Genomic DNA, 19,913 nt, shown 5'->3' on the forward strand with positions numbered 1-19,913 from the left:
CAAAAAAAAAAAAAAAAAAAAAAAAAGATAGAGATAATAATACTTGCCTAGGAGATGTATTAGTCAATAGGACAATGTATACATAAATGATGGTCAGTTTTCTTTTCTCTCACCCCTACCGTAGGACCTAGAACATGTGGCTTACTCATTGTTTTTCAGACTCTGAGACTTTGTTTCCTCATCTGAAAAATGGAAGTTGCAGTACTTGATATACTAATCACTGTACAAGGAGGAAAGGCATGAACAAGTGCTTTGTAAACTGCACACACTGTATACATATTAGTTACTGTGGAGTTATCACTGCTGGCTTTGCAGCAAGCACTTTCTTATATTGTCCTCCTTCACCACAGTATGAGCATCTGTCTAGATGCTGGATCCGTATTTTATGCATTTCTCTCTTACATTGCTTGGAGTTTAGTAGATACCTAGAAAAAAATATGTATATTTTGCACTGCAGCAAAATTGATACAGAAAAATAAGGCATTGTGGCTATTATTGCCCTTGATCCAGCGTGGGGGTAACTGTTGAGTAGATGTCTGGAATAAAAAGAGGAAACATATGATTCTCTTTCAGTCAAATCAAGAACTGAATGGGCCATATTATCTAAATGGACAACTCCTGTAGCCCTTGCTGGGAGGAAGCCAAAGGCCATTCAGATCCCTCTTGGGCCATGGCCTTCCCTGGATAAGGGGAGAGGAAGCCAGGGCAAGGTGGTCCTCAGGACAGGTCCTCAGCTCCTGTTGAGCACCGGATTCATCATTCAGGTATCGTTTCAGCATCACTTCTTTTGGGAATGCTTCCCGAACCCCTGAGATGAGGTCAGGTTCTCTTTCCTATGTTCTGGAGCATCCTACACTTCTCTTTCTCCACCTTTATCACATCCAGAACTACTTTCTGTCCATCCCACTTGACCATAAGCCCAAGGGGGCCAGGGACAAGATCTATCCTTTTACCCCAGCCAGCTAGTAGCTAGTACTGCATCTGGTACCAAGGAAACACCAAACAGACCCCCGGGAGCTAGTGAATGAAGGGGTGAATGGTTGTTGTAAATCCCAAATCTTAAAGTATGTCAAAATAATATATGTGGAAGAATTTAGAAACTAGCCGTGTCAGTCATAGGCCCCGATGACATCAGAGCCAAGCAGCTCTTTGAGGGCAGCTCGTGTTGCCCCATAACTTTGCAGTTGGAAATAGTATCTTATGGTCTAGAGAGGCAAAATATCTTGCTTCAGATGACCCAGCAAGTTAGTAGGAGCCAAGCAAGACTTGAAACAGTGGTTCCCTATTTTTAGTTTGGTGTTTTTTGTTTTGTTTTTTTCCTGAAATGAGTGGAATATGAACTTCTAAGTGTAACTGTCAGGTTCGTTACTGCAAGGACTGTGGTTCCAAGAGCCTGGCTCATTCTGGCTAGTTTGGTGTGCAGTTCTCATGGTGCACAGCTGGATTGTCATCCATAGGGGTGTCTAAACTTGCTGCTTTCTGGGATAATTTTCATAAGCTCAGCCTTTAATAAGCTACCAGGAAAACTTAACAGTGTTTAGAGGCTAGAGTCCATGACATGTAGAACAAACAAATCAAGCTTTCTGGGGTTCAAAGTCCCATTGAACTGTGGAGGTGGCTCTGGCCTCCTAGTTTCCTTCTCACCAACCCCCACCCAAGCCTCGAAATCCCTAAGGGAACAATGTGGAGCAGGAAGGCCCAGTGCAGAGCTGAGGTGTCACTGTCTGTGGGTTATACAATGAACTTCACCTCCATCAGGGTCTCTGGGAACCTTTGCAAGAACTGCTTCCCCCAGCCACTGACGATGACCATGGCTCCTGAAGGAGAGAAGATACTGTGAGAACAGAGAGGCTATTTGGGGGTATTTGGAGGGGTGCAGCTTACAGCTCCATCATCCTCTGTCTGTGGAGGAAAGACTGGATTGTTCTTCTCAGAGAAAGGTGGCATGGTGGGGAGGAACGTGTGAAAGGCAGCTGGGCTAGAGGGTACCTGCAGCAGAGCTAGGGTCACTGGTTTCTATGATGTGTTACTGGCTTACTTGTTTAGTTTTCTATTGTGTCCCACCCTCAACCATCTGAAACTTAGGGTCCATGAGAGCATAATCTCATTCTTGATCACTGCTATATCGCAATGCTTATAACAATGCTGGCACATAGGAGGTGCTCAATCAAGAATGGCAAATAAATACAAAAGCCAGCCTAGTCCACTATATGCTATGCTGCCTTTAGCAAGCCCTCCTCTCTGCTCCCCTTCTAAGCCTCGGTTTTCCTGTCCATAAAATGAGGAGGCTGGACTGGTATTCTCTAAAACCCCTTTCAGACTTGACATTCTAGAAGTCTATGAAGTTGGTAAATCTGGGGGACAAGGTGGAAGTGGGTTGAGCACTGACAGAGCCATTATTCTCCTGTTTGAAAAAGAGCCTGGATACTGAAAATAGTGTTAGGCCTAAAGTCAGAAAACCTGTACTATATCCCCAGATCTGTTTCATACAAGTTGCATCTCGGATGAGTCACCTCACCTTGCTGACCTTTCGTTTTCTCGTTTGTAAATGAGGCTACAATGCCACCTTGCAAGGCTTGCATGGTTCATAAATAAGTTAATGAACATAAAGCACCTGGCATATGGTAGGCACATGGCACCCAATGAGTTAAAGCTAGCTACGTCTGTGCCTTTCCTGCTGGTTCAGTTCTGCTAAATATTCCTCAGATGACATCTCAGCCATTTTCTTTTTGAGCTAAAGGAAGTGAACTATGATGTGGCACCATGGAAATGGAATGAAAAGGAAGCCAGCTGGCATGGGTCGCCTATGTTTAAGTATTATCTCAAACATGGAAATATCACAGCCACCACATGGGATAGCATCTCTGGTTTAGAGGTACGGGGATTGAGGGTAATGAAGTTAAATAACTTCCTCAAGATCACCCAACTGGGAAATGGTCGTAGTGGGGTTTGAGCCTGTGCTGAGTATTAAGCCATTGTCCCCCAGCTCGAGACTTATCCTTCTATACTCTGCTTTGTGGCACTAGGGATGACTCTCTGAAGTGGGCAGTTCTACTTTGCTAGCTGGTTTCCTGAAAACAGGGGGGCACTTTCAGAAAGGCAGTAAGACTTGCTGTGGCTGTTGGCATCAGCCCTAGCAGTGGTTTTTCACCCCAGTAGTGGCCATTGTTTCCAGCTGTTTTCCTTAGCACATTAGACTCTTCTGCAGAAGTTCAGGTTCTGGTCCCATAGGGCCCCCTTTCCAAGCTTCACTTTTCTAACTCCAGGTTCTTACCTATGTTTCCCCTGCCCTAGGGTTGGTGGTTTCTTCCTGCAGGTACCATCTCTATGATCTCAGGTCTTGCCTTTTACTTCTCCAATCCTCCAGTGCCCTATATTAAATTCTCTCTGTTATGATAACTAGTCTAGTTTTTGTTTTTCTATCTGGACCCTTAGGTCTGACTGTTTACTATGTGCTTCCCACAACTTTTGCTGCCTTGGACCCAGTTCTGACTTGGGTGTTTGAGGGGAAGCAGCTGGTGAGTCATGCAGACACTATCAGCTGACTTAATCGGCACCAGAGCTTCACCAACATGAAGACGGACTCCCTGTGGAGGCACCAGCTGCCCTGCAGAGGTGGAGGTGGGGGAAGGTACCTTCCTGCTGGGGTCCCTCGGGCAGACAGATGGGCATCACGAAGGCATTTAGCACTGGGCTCCCCAACAGCTCCACCAGAGCCACGTCATTCTCGAATGTGCTGGGGTCATACTGAGGGTGGAGAGTGATGTGTTTGACGCCGAGATGCTGTTCATTTTCATCTGACCGGAGCCTCCAATGCTTGCCTGGGCAAGAAGAAGATATGTGGGGCATGGGGGCAAATGGGGGATAAGTTCACACCTTGTTCCCTGTCAGCCCCCACCCCAGCCCCATCCAGCCCATGCTTCTAGCCTTAACCCTTTCACTGCCTTCACCCACCTTTCCCAGACATCCCGTCCTGTTGGTCATTCTCTACATATCTCATGGGTTCCCACTTCTGTCTTTTTTCAGGAACTGATGCTGTTGCCTTGTAATGCTTGTTCTGATGCCTGCTGCTACATGTTCAATCCATATCATCACCTTCAGTGCCTGGGTCAAACATGACCTCCTCCACGTAGCCTCTCAACTCTTGGGTTAGAAGTCTTTCCCCTCTGAACTCCCATGGCACTTTATCTGTTCTTCTACAATACTTACTGCTTGCTACTTTCCATTAGAGGTCTCTGTGCTCATATCTTATTCGTTTATTAGACTGTAAGCTCCCTGTGGGCAGAAACTAGGTCTTGATTGTACTGTGTCCTTAGATCCTGGCATAGTGTCAGTAGATAAATATGTGTGGATCTGAACTGAATCAGCTGGTGGTCTGATTTTATAAACAAGAGGGGAAGTCTGGATTGTATATGTATGATCCACTTGAAACCAGAGATTCATGGAAACCTAACAGGTCTTTGGAAATTATCTAGACTGGCCTCCTCATTTTATCGTTGTGAAACTGAAGCATAGACTTCAATGCCTTGCTCATGGTGATGTGTCTGGAGAATCATATTTTGCACTTGGACTCAGGTTCCTGGACCTCCATCCCAGGGGTCCTGCCCTAACAAATGAGTGAGTGAGTGAGTGAGCAGACACTCTTTGTAAAGGGCCAGTAGGTCATCCCATTCCCAGAACCACAGCTGGTTTCAGGAGTCAGCTTGCTTCGCACTCACTCACCCAGGATGATTTTGAAGTCAGAAGGGCTAAGCAAGTCTGAGTTGTGTAGGGTTGGATCTTCCGGATCGAGCGACTGGTGGAGGCAGTGTGCAGCAGTCACAATCCAGCTGGAGCCTGGGGAATAGAAGACATATGCCATCGTCCTGCACTGCCCAGTCTTGCCTCCCTCTGTCTTGAGCTGAGGATCTTCAGGCTACTCCAGGGGACCCCTTAAGACCTCAAAAATGTCCATATTTCTCTCCATTGTATTTTATGGCCCCCAACTCAAATGCTCATATGATCCTAATCTGAAGATATGGGGATGTAAACCTGTGATTTTTACCTGCCTTTTCCAACTGAGGCCAGGACTGAACATTGTAAACAGGATTTCAGGGATCCTTTAAGCCTGTGGCATTGGTGAGAGCCAGAGAGCCCAAGGTGGGTGCACAGAAAGCCTGTGGTCAACTGGCTGCCTTCTCAAGCCTTGCTTCTCAAAGTGTGTTCCCTGGACGAGCAACATTAGCATCACCTGGAAGCTTCTTAGAAATGAAGACTCTCAGGCCGGCCCCACCTCGGATCCACTGAATCAGAATTTTCATTTTAACAAGACTCCCCAGTAATTTGTACGCACATTAAAGTTTAAAATTGACGAATCAGAAGCTAACGACACCGGCTGCACATTAGAATTACCTGGAGAATGAAAATAGAGTAAATCAGTGTCTGCACCTATATTTAGACCATTTATGTCATGGGGGTGGAGCCCAGGCACAGATAATGTTTTAAACATTTCCTTAGTGAATTCTATTGCTGTTGGGGTGGAGAATCACTGCTCTGATCTAGACCTTTCATTATATAGACAGGAACCCTGAGGCCTGGAGAAAGCAAAGATGTCCAGGGGCACCCAGCAGGTTGGTTTCAGGGTCAGGGCCAGGGCCGGACCCCAGGGCTCTTGATAGTCAGCTTAGTGCATTTCCTGTGTCTCAGCTGGCATCTTTCTCTGGATGGACAAGCATCTGCCCTTCATTTAACGGAGGGTCAGCCTTCCATTCACCTCTTATGTGGAGCAGATGACAAGCCCATAAGTAGCTGGGCCCAGAGACATATCAGGATGAGCCAAGCAGAAACAAAAGCTCTAGAACATGAGGGTGGGAGAGTTTGAGTATCAGGTCAAAGTTCAGGGTCGAGGGCAGAAGTGCTTAGTCCCAGAGCAGGTTCCAGGCTCCACTTTGTCCTCTCAGAAGCAGCTATGTGCTCCTGGGTCCTGGCCAGGGCTCCACTTAAGCCACACTTCTCTGCCCTGGGGCATTTTTTGATCTCTGCCCATGTCCAGTATCAGATTTTCCAGGTGGGTCAGGTGGGCCGAGGTACCCAGGTTAGGAGAGCCTGCCTTGGTGTGGGGCTCTGGGCTGTTTAGATGAACCAGGAGTGTGCACTGGCCAGTTCAGAGATACAGCTTGGCCTCCCAGCTCTGCAGATCGCTCTACCCAGGCATCAGTGTGGGCATTAACAAGGTACTTTCCCCTTCCTCTGTCCCTCAGCTGCTTTCCTGTTTCTTCTGCCCTCTCCTATCCCTCCCTTGCTCTTTAAGACTGAATGATAGGAGGGAGACAGAAATGATAGATCAGGGTTGCTGCAGGGAGTGCGAAGTGTGAGGGCATTCCAGCTTGGCTGGGGGTAGAGACGTGAACGTCAAACATTTTTCAAACATAAGTCATAGGGAATAAACACACAACGAATAACAATACATGGTGGACATTAGTGGACTCAAAAATTCAAGGTTTGTCCTAGCTACTCGGGAGGCTGTGGCAGGAGAATGGCTTGAACCCGGGAGGTGGAGGTTGCAGTGAGCCGAGATTGCACCACTGTATTCCATCCTGGTGACAGAGTGAGACTCCGTCTCAAAAAAAAAAATAAATAAATAAAATCAAGGTTTAAGAAAACGAATTCATTCTTAAAATTAGGTGCACACAATCCATCTCTCTTATTTGCCCCCTAACAAAATCGGAGCTGTCTGGTGAAGCAAAGTCTTCCCTCTTTCTCCCCTCACTGGCAGCTCGTCCTCCACACCACTCTGCTTCTCTCCAACTTCCCTTCAGGTCCCTCCTTTCCTGGCTTCTTCTCTCCTGGGTATCTTGTGCCCTGCCAGTACCTCTTCCTCTTGTTGGATTGTTCCCTTTCATTTTCTCTTTACTGTCTTCAATCCTCTATCTTATTTTCCAGGTATCTCTCAGTGTTCTCTGTCTCTCTCTGTCCTCTCCATTGTTGTCTTTCCAATTCTGGTCCTCTGTTTCCCTTCCCTTCTCTCCCTTGGTCCTCTCCCCGACTCCGCTCCCACTGCACTGCCCTCAGTCCTTTCTGGCCCTTTAATACCTTCCCTCACTCTCTTTGCCTCTCTGGGGGACTCCTTTGAGTGAGACCATTCATCTTTGGGCCTGTGAGAATTTAAGGATAAATTCCTTGCAGAGTAGGGTTTTATGTAGCCCTGGTGCTTTGGCTGCAGCTCTAGCCCAGGCCTGGTGCCTTGCCAAAGGGATCCCTGCCCCAGAGCTGTCCACCCTGGTTGGATCTGGAGGAGGGTGAGGCTGAGTGAGAGGCATGCCCATCTGGGAGCTCCCATGCCCTGGGAGCCGCCCATGCAGAGATAGGCCAAGCCAGACCTTCTTCCTTGGTGATGGGATCTGATGCAGAAGTGGCCTAGATAGCCTAGATTGCTATTCAGCTTTCTTTTGACATCAGAACTGGAACAGACCTTAGATTGCCCGGACCAAACTGTGGCAGGGAGAGCCATCAGCTGTTCTCACTCTTGCTTCCACTCCCACCCACGTTCCATTACCAAGGTGACAGTCCTATTTCCCAGTGTTATTGAATCTGCCTCCTTGTTTCCATCCCTCATGCCCTGTTCTTATTCTGAGGCTATGCCTTCTCTCCCCGCCACTGCAATGGATGCCTCACTGATTTCCTGGCCTTGAGTTTCACCCTCCTTTTTATCAATGCTGCCTCTGGAGAGAACTTTCCAGAACATACTTATCAACCTAAGCAGCATTCAAGACAAGATAGAAATTCCTAAGCATAGCATTCAAGGTCATTGTAAATCGACCTTTTCTGATCCCCAAGGGTGAGTTTCCTGACTCTCCCTGACCTCACAGCCCTGGCATGCCCTGTCCTTGACCCCCATGTACTGTTATTCATGGTTGAGAGACTCCCTGACTTTGTCCTTCACAGTGCCAGAGACAGACCAGGATCCAGTCTAGTTGAGAATTCTTTCTACCATACTGCACCCTGTACCCTGACACTAGTGTGCACAATTATTCGCAATAAGAAACCTTGGTCAGTCTCTAAGGAGGGGGTTCAGTTCCTTAGCTTCCACCTCTTCCACCTTCTCCTTACCTAGAAGGGAGCCCCCGCAGAAAGGCTGCCCATTCAGGTGTGACAGCATGGCAATCCAGGGAGTGGTACCCTTCTGGGCTGGGCGTCCATTGAAGATCCTGGCCATCAGCTTCCGGGAGAACTTGGGGAGCCCACACACTGCATCCAAGGGAGAGAGGGAGGGAGAGACAGATCAGACTCTGGACTCTATCTTGTCCACTGCCAGAGCTCCCAACTCATCACCCTGTTAGGAACATCTATTATTTTTGCTCCTCCAGCATTAATTGACCTTCCTGATAATAGCATCCCAATCTTTCTTTGCAGTCTGCACTTTCCCCATGCTTAGTCTATGCAGCTAGAGTTGGATTGATCTCATCTCTGGTTTCAGGGATAGGAATGTGACTGATCAAAACCATGCACTTTCTGGTCACAGCAATTGCTCAGAGATGGGAATGTGACCTTGGCTGGACCAATGAAAGCCTTACTTGAGAATTTTGCTAAGCATATTAGAGAAGAGAAAGTCATTCCCTACTGGAGTTGCCAAGCTATTAACCATAAGCCCAGATCTGCCAACAATCATTTCATTGAGTCTACTGAGACTGATGAAGAAAAGTGGAGCTGACAGTTGAGGGGCAAAGAGAGAGAGAGATTGCACCCTAACAGTTGAGCCCTTTGATCTAATTATACGTGAAGCCTTTTGGTACAGCCTTTTCAGTTATATGTGTCTATAAATTACCTCTCTTTTTTCCCCTTAAGCTGCTTATGTTGGCTTTATGTCACTTAATAATGAAAGAGTCACAGCTAATAAAGAATCATTATGCTCCCTCCACAGGAATCTTGTCTCCTGAGAGAACCCCTTCCTCAGGGCCTTGTGGAGCTGAAGATCCTCACCACCACAGTGTCTGCCTTCTCCATCCCGTTTTCCACTGGCTTGAATTGACAGACACGCTCCCACATACACACTTTACAACTGAATAGCCCCTGAATAGCCCTTGGAGACCATCTGGTCTATCCCTCTTATCATTCAGCTAAAGAAACCGAGGCCTGGAGAAGGAAACTGACTTGCCAAAAGGTATTCCATGAGTTAGTGGCAAGACTATCAGTCTAGGTCTCCTGACTCCCAGCTCCGGGCTTTTCTTACTCTGGCCAGCCCCATAAACTTTTAACTATGTAGCTTCCCAGAACACTCATAACCCAAGCCCCTGGATCCAGGCAGTTACCTGCTACCTTTGTAGCTGTCACCAGGCTGGAGAAAATCACAGATAAATGCTCTGCATCCACAACTTTGATGCAGCCTCAGCATCTCCCAGCATCATTCTACATGCCCACAGCCAGCTTCCTCAAGCTAATGTCCTGCCTCCATTCCCAACAGACTCTCAGAGCCCACTGAGTGGAAACTCCCTGAGTGGGAATCCCACTGAATGCAAACCATCCTCCTCACCATCTCTTCTTCCTGTAAACTTTGTTGTCTTCAGAACTAATTTTTCACTCTGGATCTCTTAACTTTTGAACTCTTGGAGACCTGGCCTTGGAGATTGTCACCCCTCTCCTGTATTTTTCATCTCTCCTTATTCTATGCCTCCAAAACACAGTCAAGACTTTTCATCCTAAAAATCAGCTTCCATTTCCCCGTTTGCCATTCATTCCACAGTCTCTCCTACTCCTCCCTTCTATAGTAAAGCTTCTGAAAAGACGAGTTGACACTCCTTTCCCACATTCTTCCTCCCCCTTTGGAGCTGTATTCAGAAGAAGAAAGTGCCATGTACTGCACAAATTTGGAAATAGGCAGCCATTTGAATATTTAACAGGTCTACAAATAGTAGATGGAAATAAAATGTCTCTGAGACCATAAATGGAACTTCAACCATGATATCTACATACAGAGTAGGATACTATTTTTCGAATCTTATCAGATACATTTTTCATCCCTAGGAATTTGCTGTGCACTGTGGCTCCCAAGTCACTGAAGCTGGAGCATCCATGGTTTTAAGCAAAGGCTGGATAAGGCTTTGACTTGAAAGAGCAAAGCAGAAACCAAAGTCTGGAAAGACAGACTTTCATTTTGAAGAATCAGGCTTTATAGTAAGAATAAAAAATTTGTAGGTTTCAAGGAACGAAAACATGGAGAACTGAACATGTAATTTTTACCACAAGGCTTACGGAAGATGCAAGGGCAGTTTCCTACCTCTGAGAAAAGAGCTAAAAGCCCATCCTGGGAGACTGAGAAGGCTGGAGAGAGAGGAAGGAGGGAGTACAGAGAGAGGACCGAGAGAGAGAGAGGACTAAGGAAGAGAGAAGTCCTAGAGACTTGAAACTCATGCATGGAGCCTGCTGCCTGCATACCCCTCAGGGATGACAATGGAGACTTGACTCCTGTCCTGGGGAACTTCCTTCCCAGAGTCCTTCACTGGGACTCTTAGCAGCATTGGGTGCTGTTGACTACTTCATCCCTCTTTACAGCTCCTCCTCTTGGTTTCGGAAGCACTTTTCTCCCTGTGTTTCTGATCCCTTCCCTTTTTTTTTCTTTTCCTTGGGGCCTCTCTTGTCTTCATGACTTCTGTGATGCTGGTGTTTCACCCATTCGGCCCCAGGCCTTGGTCTCCTTTTCTTATCTGTAAATTTCCCGTAGATGAGGCCCTCTACCTCTATGCCATCATACTATCCATGTGCTGATGAACTTCAAATCAGTGTCTTTCAATCTGCCCTGTCCTGTAAAACTCACCATTCTTTACTGCCGACTTACACTTCCAGCTGGTTGCTCATAAACTCTTCCAACTCAGAAACCATGCCCAAGTATCCACCCTTCACTAACCTTCTTCCCTTTCTTATTCCAGATGTCTGCTAATGTCTGAATCAATCACATCCTTGTTGCCTCCCTTTTCTTCAACCCCATGTTCAATCAGTCACTAAGCTGCTGGTAAATCCCTGGGAGAAGGAGAATGATGTGTCTCCCCGACTCCATGTCACAAAGTGCTCTGTATGTAACCTCGTCATGCCTCAGTACCTCAATGTGTCACAACATAAAGTCCAAGTATCTAAAGAAAAGCAAAAGTTGGAAATGTAATAGAACATGAGACACGACAGCCCTTCAAACCATAAAGTGCAAAGCATAAATATGCTCTTATTTTCATTCTCAATAGTGTAAAAAGAATGGCATTTTCATTATGGTACAAACCAAAAACAAAGGCAAACCATAAGTGCGTCCCATGGTGAGACTTCACTATCACATGCCACTCATGCTTGAACTTATCAAGAGATGCCTATAGGCCAAGCCCTGCTGAATGTACCACTTAAATTGATTTAAACTGCACCTCGTCCTGTCTGCACTGTCACAGCCCTATGGCTGGTGGGTCTGCACCATCCCTCATCAGGACAGTTGCAGTAGTTGCATAACTGCTTTCCTAGCTCAGCTCCTTCCACTTTCCACACCATGCTGCCCACCCTCAGACCTGCTGAATTCAAATTTTCCAGTGGGTGAGACCCAGCAATCTGCATTTTTCACCAGCACCCCAGGTGATTCTCATATGCCACAAACTTAGAGAATCACTCATTTCAGGACACTTCAAATAGAGTATACTTTTAAAAACTCTTCCCACTCAATGCCCACTGCTCTCACTTTAACCGTGGCCAGCTTTCATGCTTTGAAAACTTTCATGCTTTTTTCCACTCTGCCCCTTCCCTCCTATCTCCCATGCATCCTTTGAAGCCTCTGCAAAGCTATTCCAAGCCCCTTCAGCTGTATGAAGTAGCCCCTTCTTTCAGTTCCTGTAGTTTTTAAATCTCTGTTGCTTTTACATTTAACTTCTTTTGCCTATGTAAGACCTATATGCACATAAGCTTGTCTTGCATGCCACTTTCAACCCTTTGAAACTGGCACTAGAAACTAGCTGGCACAGAACATGTTCTCCGTGACGCTGTAGTTTCCTGAGCAGGACTCGTAGCTGATTCTGCACTCAGCGTGTGGCACCACGTGTAACTTGACATACTGCAGGACATCTGACAAGGTCTACGTGCTGCTGCTGATGATCTCATCCAATGTCACATTGGGACTGGAGATGCCCTAGCTGGTCACCAGGCCCAGCACGTAGGGGGCCAGGCTTTCAGGCTCAAGTCCTTTGAAGGCAAGAACTTAAATGCCAGGCACTTAAACGAAGGAACAAGCAGCCGCTGAGAAGGAGACACATTGATAACCAAATCCTTTCCTCATTACCTCTGGGATAACGTCCAGATACCAAAAGTTGTACATTTTCTGCAACAAGGGAGATTTTGGTTTAATGAGGAGGCCAATTTCTTTTCAAAAAAGTCAAAACAAATGAATACACTTCCCCAACAATAACAAAACCTATAGCCAAGGCTGTTGGTTATCCATGAGGGTTTATTTCCACTTTAGACCCCTGATGGGAGCAACAATGCAGAGGCCCTTTACAGAGTGGTAAAGCATATCATATAAAAGATACAAAATATAACATCTTTACATGTGCCGTTCATAGACATAGGAGTGTGCTTTGACGAGCTGGTTGGAGAAGTGGATACTTCCCAATCATTCCCTCTCAGGGGCTTCTCTGGCTGTCTTGCTCTGATGGAGATTTCCAGGACAGAGAGCTCCAGGTAGAAGGAGGAAAATCAGCCCTGTGAGGGCCAGAGAGGCTGCTAGCAGTCAGGGAAGCTCTGAGTGCTCCAGCTAGAAAGACCCTGCAGGAGACCTAATGCCCCCCTATTGCTGATGGAGAACCAGAGACTCAGAGAAGGCAAATGATTTCCCAAAGGTTATACAGCCAGTTGGGAGCAGAGCAGGGACTAGAACCCAGGACTCTTGGCTCTTTTCACTGCCTGCCATGGGTGAGCCTCTGATTCCCTTGACTCTGGAAAATGAAGGAGTGGTTCTCTCCGAACATTCTGTGGGGTGGATTCTCCACCCAGCTCATGCCCCGGGGATGCCAGGCAGCCTGGCAGGATTTGGGTGACTTCTAATGTGCCCACCCCACTCTTTCTTCCATTTTCCTGCCCAAAAGTACAGCAGGATACGGTGTGGGTCTTTTCTTTTCCCAGGTAATCAGCTAAGTCCCCAAATTTGGGTCTGGGGTTCAGGTAGTAGCCTTTTAGATAACATATTTCAAGGCTGAAAGATTGCTTTGTGCTTGTCTGGAGCAGCAGGTGTGGACATCCATGGTGTCAGCTGGTATTTTAGGGTGGCATATGGGCCCAAACGTGTTCTGTGTTGACAATGGGAATTTAAGGGCTTGGTGAGCCTCCCGCTGCTATTCTGCTCCCACCAGTCAGCACAAACCTTCCCAACTTTCTCCATGTCCTTTGAAATTTCTTTAATGGGGAACATAAGGGATAAGGCTTAGACTGCAAGAAGCTTTTGGGAGAGAAACCTCACGCATGAAAGTTCTCCAAGGGATTACACTAGGAGAGAGGTGCTTGGCTATGAGCCATCTCCCAAAACATGAATGCTCTTCTCCTAGAGGAAGGACTAGGCCAAGGCTAGTCCCAGAAGGCGGAGCAGGAAAATATACAGATGCAGCATTCAGTTCAATGTTAGAAACCATTTTCTAATAGTCAGGTCCAAGCTCAGTTATACCAACAGTGGAACCGATGGGTTTGATAAGTGGTCAGGAGTGAATAAAGGCCACTGGGATAAGAAGTATGGCCTGGAGAGGAGTGCTGGGATGGGCGCAGAGGCCTTGGTTTAGCTTCTGCATTGTATTACTGGGGAGAGTGAGGCCCAGACAGGGGAAGAGACTCGGACAAGCTCAAGAACGCAGGTCTCCTACCTAGAGCCTTTTCCTATACCACACTGCTGCCTCTCAGGGTCCTGGGGGCTCTCTCAGTAGGAGAAGCCACCCCAGGTCAGTGTGGCTTCTGATAAGTTCCATTTGGTCTGATAAGTAATGTGGAGTGTGCTGTCGGAAGTGCAGTGTAGCTTCACTCAGGGGAGGCAGGCCCCGAGGAAGTAAGTCTGCTCACCGTTCCACCTGGGGCTCCGCCTTGTGGTGAGCCCATCTGCTCCCACACCCAGTCCACATAGTTGGAGACCTTTGTGTAGACTCCATAGACCTGCTTGCTGCCACATTCTTCAGGTCCCCCCCAGGACACCAGGCCTTGCACCACCCAGCGCTGGCTCAAGTCATCCAGGATGACAAAGGCCCCACCGCTATCTCCAAGGCACGTGTCTTTGCCGCCCTCATAGTAGCCAGCACAGAACATGTTCTCTGTGACGCTGTAATTGCCTGAACGGGACTCATAGCTAGTTTTGCACTCAGCGTGAGGCACCACAGGTAACTTGACATACTGCAGGACATCTGACAAGGTCCGTGTGCCACTGCTGATGATCTCATCCACTGTCACGTTGGGATTGGAGATGCCCCAGCCGGCCACCAGGCCCAGCATGTGGGGGGCCGGGCCTTCAGGCTCAAGCCTTGGCAGGCAGACAGGCATAACGTGCGGTCCCAAGGGCACGGGCTCCTGCAGCTGCACCAGAGCTATATCGTGGTTGTAGTTTTGGATGTTGAAGTCTGGGTGGAGCACCACTTGGGCAGCTGAGCTGTTGACTGCCCCTGATTTGTCCCGCACATCATGCAAGCCCAGGTAGACGGTGACGTGCTCCTTGGAGACTGGTATCACCGTGGTGTCTCTACGCTGGGAGCGCAGCACATGAGCTGCTGTGAGGATCCAGGACTCAGAGAGCAGGGCCCCACTCCCAAACCACTTGTCGTTTGGCACTCTCGAAGTGTCCTCCACCACTATCAGGGCCTGCCATGGGAAGAGGCCGGGCTCAGCATTTCTGCCCCCAATGATCCTCTTGACCAGGCTTGGCAGGGAGCGGGAGGGCTGACCACACTCTGTAAGGAGAAAGAGGGAGCAGGGACAAGAGACAGAGACTGGTCAGGTCAGCCATATGACAGAAGCCACAAAGAGAAATTCACATGTCACCTACTATAGATTATGCCACCATGGGACCCTAACCTGCCTGCGTCATGCTAGCCTGGAAGAGCTCTACTCAGGGTCATTTTGGGTCTAAGTCTCTCTAGGCTGGCCCATCTCTAGTCTGGCTCTTCTGTAGCTGGGACCCTCTCTGGACTGGACCACTCTGCTTGGGCTTTCTCTATCCTGAACCACCTCTGGCTAAGACCACTTGTGACTCGGACCATTGACAGCCATCTATTTCTAGTAGTGGACACTTATTCCCTTCCTTCTCTAGAAAGGCAGGTCTTATTTCAGAAGTTGTCCATGCTATGGGAACCTAGAAAACTTCTGAAAGTGTTCTCTCCATGGGGACAGAGAGATGCAAGGAACCTAAAAAACCATCTAGCAGGTCACAGCAAACACTAGACTGGTAACAAAGATGCTGGAAGTCTTGACCTGGCTTTTCTCTTCCATTTCCCTTGTGACTCTGAGTCAGTAAATTTCCCTCTCTGGATTTCAATTTTTGATCTGTCAAATGAGGCATTTGGTCACAATGATCTCCAGGGATCCTTCAAATTCCAGGGTTCCTTTAATTTTCATTTTATTTGCCTTAGCCATCACCATTTTCTAGGTGAGTAAACCTCCTGAGTTTAAATGACTAGCCTAAAGGGATACGACTCTTAAGTCAGATAGCAGGAGCTTAACTAGATTCTAAGTCTAGTATCCCACACTGACTCAATAGATATTAAGACCATGGGCATAGGGCCTTAAACCTTTTCTTCTCTGTCCTAAAAGAATCTTGCTATAAATTGGTGCCCATGGATTAAGGCCCAGGGCATCCAGGGTTGGGAAACGATGGCATAATCTATAAGCAATGATGCATGGACCCTACTCTGGGCCACCCATCATTGCACCCAGGAGCTGTGTAGTACCTTTAGGGGAAGGAGAAAGATCTGAGCAAGCTTCATTCCACTGAGTTGCACCCTGAGCATGCACATGTACCACCAGCCTCCTGCAGCCAAATGCCACTGGCCCATGAGCAGGTCTTCGGCACCAGGCCCCCGCTGGCTAAGAACATGCTTGCACGGCCCTCCCAGGCAGGGTGCTTGGGTCTTGGAGGTAGACCTACTGTGAGTGTGGGCCTCCTCCTGGTTCCAAATGGCCAGGCTATACTCCTTGGCCTGGGCGCTTTTGACAATCCTTTAGACACCATGGAACATTTGAGTTTTCTTGGCAACTTTGGGAGAGCAGGCTTTTAGCAACCTAATGCTTTTCAGATGCTCTTCTTCCTGAGGCCAAATGCTTCTTGCTTGATCCTGGGGCACCCTGCCATTCACCCCAGGCCAGATGTGAACTGGTCTTTGTAACTCTCTGTGGCCTGGCCTTTCAAAGTTGAGGGTCAGCCTTCCAATTACAAGTAGCAAACTGCAAGGCAACATCTTCACGCAGCTCTGCGACTGGTCCTACATATATCTAGTACTTCAAGGCCCTCATCTGGTAAGGGACACGTCTGTGACTTGGTCCGTGATCACAACAAAGCCAGTACTAAACGGTACCTTTCTCCAACCAAGGTGCCAGTGGCACACTGCAGGTCACAGATCAGATCTGGAGAAACCTTGGAGAACAGCTAATTTACAGATGGAAACATGGAAGTTCAGAGAAGGCAATGACTTACTCAAAGTTGTTAGAGGGAAAGCCAGAACTCGAGATTGTTTGTCCTGAGTCTAGCTTCATATCTCCACTGAAAATCTGTTTTTCTCCTGGATGTGTTCTTGTCCTTTTAAGAGGCTGAATGATGCAACAAGCCCTTGGGAGAGCTCATTGAAATGGGGTCATTCTTATTGGCTCCTGCCATTCCCCACCCAGTCCTTCCTGGGAGAAAGGAATCTTCTTGAAATGTTATAGCTTTGGCTATGCTGAAGCCAGATTTGGGTTCTAGAGGATAGTGGTTCGTGAGGGAGGGTCTTTACAGAAAAATGTGATGCTCTAGGATTCAAGGTACCTGAGGATGGCATAAAACATGACCATGGTAAAAGAATGGCTCGGCATTGCTTATGTTGCCATCAAAAGTATTGAGTTCACCTTTCAGCTCTGCCCCTAATTTTCTACAAGTGGCCTTGTGCAAATCACTACACTATTCTGATACTTAGTTTTCTCATTTATAAAATAAGGAGGCAAGTAATATTTGCTTAGCAGGCCCCCTGAAATGGTGGGCCTTATGACAATAGATGAGATGGCCTTCTCCATCCTGGCCTGCATCCTGGTTCAATCACAGTGTTTTGCGAAGAGAGACTTTACAAATTTCTGGCCTGGTTCAATGATACACCATGGTTCTGCCCAACATTGGGTGTTAAAAAGAATTTCATGACTCATTGTATCCAAGATGCTTTGTACAAACATAGAGGATGATGACCATTAAAAATCATAGAATAGCTGGGCGTGGTGGCTCATGCCTGTAATCCCAGTACTTTGGGAAGCCGAGGTAGGAGGATCACCTGAGGTTGGGAGTTCGAGACCAGCCTGACCAACATGGAGAAACCCTGTCTCTACTAAAAATACGAAGAATAAAAAAATAGTCAGGCATGGTGGTGCATGCCTGTAATCCCAGCTACTTGGGAGGCTGAGGCAAGAGAATTGCTTGAACCCAGGAGGCAGAGGTTGCAGTGAGCTGAGATTGTACCATTGCACTGCAGCCTGGGCAGCAAGAGTGAAACTCTGTCTCAAAAAAAAGAGTCATAGAATATCATAGGTCTCTTGGTCCTGATGCTTTACTTCTGAGGTATGGGATCCCAGACCCAGAGATGTGAAATTACTTACCAAAGATCACAGTTAGGAAATGGCAGCATCAGTATTAGTACCTCGGGCCCTGACTCTTTGTCCAGGGCTTCTTCCCCTTCCTGAGGTGGCCACATGGCTTTCCAGCATGGAATCTATCCCTAGCTTTCTTTGGCTCACATAGTCTTTTAGCAAAATGGGGATTAGATCCTCTGGTTTGCTACAGCTCCACCATGCCTCTCTTCTCTGAGGCTTCACTGCCTGGAGTCCTTGGGTGTACTTCTGGGCAAGCCTAATTGAGGTAAGTGGAATCAGCAGAATGGGTGGGATGAACATTCCCTTATTCCACATCCTCATAAGTTTTTCTTAGAAATAAAGACCCCTTATGTGAAGCCTTCGTTGTCAGTTCTTACCCCTCCACTCATAGACAACAAGGCATTGTTACTTCCTTCTTCTCTGGGATCCCATAGCACCTGTGATGGTCAAAACCTGACTCTCAAATGCTAACACATTCTTCACTTCTTAAGGATGAATGGTAGACAACTCCATAGCCTTTCCATTTTAGTGTCTAATCTGATATCTAGAAGCCTCCTGATATGGTTTGGCTATGTCTCAAACTGGCTATGTCGCATTTCTCTCTTGCCTGCCACCATGTTAAGATGTGCCTTTCACCTTTGGCCATGATTGTGAGGCCTCTCCAGCCATGTGGAACTGTGAGTCCAATAACCTCCTTTTCTGTATCAATTACCAGTCTTGGGTATGTCTTTATCAGCAGCGTGAGAACAGACTAATATACCTACTGTGTACTAGTATACCTACTTTATACTGCATACTGTAGGGTTACTGAAATGTACCATTAATATAATATACTACATCAGTTTACCCAACATTCTCATTCAGCAAAATGCAAATATCACCCAATGCTTAACCATATTGCAAATTTCCTGCTGTTTCTGCAAACATGCAGATGGAATTAGACAAGGCACTTAATTTTCAGTATTCCTCAATGCTGTCTTGAGTGATTGCATCATTAAACTACTGCCATTCTTGCTTTTTTTTAAAAAAAAATTACTATGTTGTGAATATTAAATTTAATTTTTTTGTGGATTATTTGTTTAACCCTAGAGTGTGCATTTTGGGGTTGTACTTTTCTAAGTCAACTTGAGTAGCTACACAGTGTGATTGCAGTGCAAATCACCCATACTATTTATTTATTTATTTTTCAAGACAGAGTCTAGCTCTGGCACCCAGGCTGGAGTGCAATGGGGCAATCTCGGCTCACTGCAGCCTCTGCCTCCTGGGTTCAAGAAATTCTCCTATCTCAGCCTCCCGAGTAGCTGGGATTACACATGCCTGCAACCACGCCTGGCTAATTTTTTTTGTGTTTTTAGTATAGATGGGGTTCTACCATGTTGACCAGGCTGGTCTTGAACTCCTGACCTCAGATGATCCACCCGCCTTGGCCTCCCAAACTGTTGGGATTACAGGCGTGAGCTACCACGCCCGGCCTATACTTTTAATGCTAAAGCAAATGTCCCACAAAATTTTCTTTCCGTTTTGAAGTGGAGTCAGTAAGTAAACCACGGGAAAGGCAGCAGTTGGAAAGGCTTGACCACATTGCCGTTTGGAAGAAAGAATTTCTCACTCCGTCTTATCATGACGTTGTTTGTCTTATCATCTCCTTGATAACATGGTGAGTGCTTGAGGACAGGGTACCCACTTTTTAAATTTCCCTGGCACGACAGCAGATGCACATACAAACTGTGTTATATGAAAAAGCTTGTGGCAAGGACACAGAGAGGGGACAGGAGGACTCTCAGAGTGACGGAGCAGGCAGAAAATACAGGCTGGCTTGAGAAGGTATGAAGCAGGGCTTCTCTGACCTTTAACCTTTTGAAGACGCCTCTTAAAAAGCAACCAAAGCATCACCTCCCCTGTCCCCATCTCCCTGTTAACAGCCAGAAGACCTGGGGTCCTAGGGCCTTGGATGGAAAACCATGAGGCAAAGAATTTGAAGGGTGAGGTACCTGGAAGGCAGGTGGGCAGGCTTCTCCCCAATACTTTATTCATCCAGACTCCTTGGGCAGAACAGGTATATATACCTGGATTAGTGAAAGAGGTTAGGAGAAAAGGGAGAAAATGGTTGATTTGCAGCACATGCA

The 19,913-nt window shown here is 47.0% G+C and overlaps 1 protein-coding gene across 1 annotated transcript in view; it reads right to left on the reverse strand.

The window, feature by feature from the left end:
* Window positions 1–19,913, reverse strand: part of MASP1 (MBL associated serine protease 1) — a 76,998-nt gene that overhangs the window by 5,962 nt on the left and 51,123 nt on the right. The window contains exons 10-14 of the mRNA XM_017873411.1: window positions 19,779–19,853; window positions 8,089–8,226; window positions 4,723–4,836; window positions 3,636–3,821; window positions 1,750–1,817 (exon numbers count right to left, since the gene is read on the reverse strand). Of these exons, the coding sequence (XP_017728900.1) occupies window positions 1,750–1,817; window positions 3,636–3,821; window positions 4,723–4,836; window positions 8,089–8,226; window positions 19,779–19,853 (581 nt within the window). The remainder of the gene's footprint in view (window positions 1–1,749; window positions 1,818–3,635; window positions 3,822–4,722; window positions 4,837–8,088; window positions 8,227–19,778; window positions 19,854–19,913) is intronic.

This window comes from Rhinopithecus bieti, unplaced genomic scaffold (genome assembly GCF_001698545.2).
Source record: "Rhinopithecus bieti isolate Rb0 unplaced genomic scaffold, ASM169854v2 scaffold_5626, whole genome shotgun sequence".
Taxonomy (NCBI): Eukaryota; Metazoa; Chordata; class Mammalia; order Primates; family Cercopithecidae; genus Rhinopithecus; species Rhinopithecus bieti.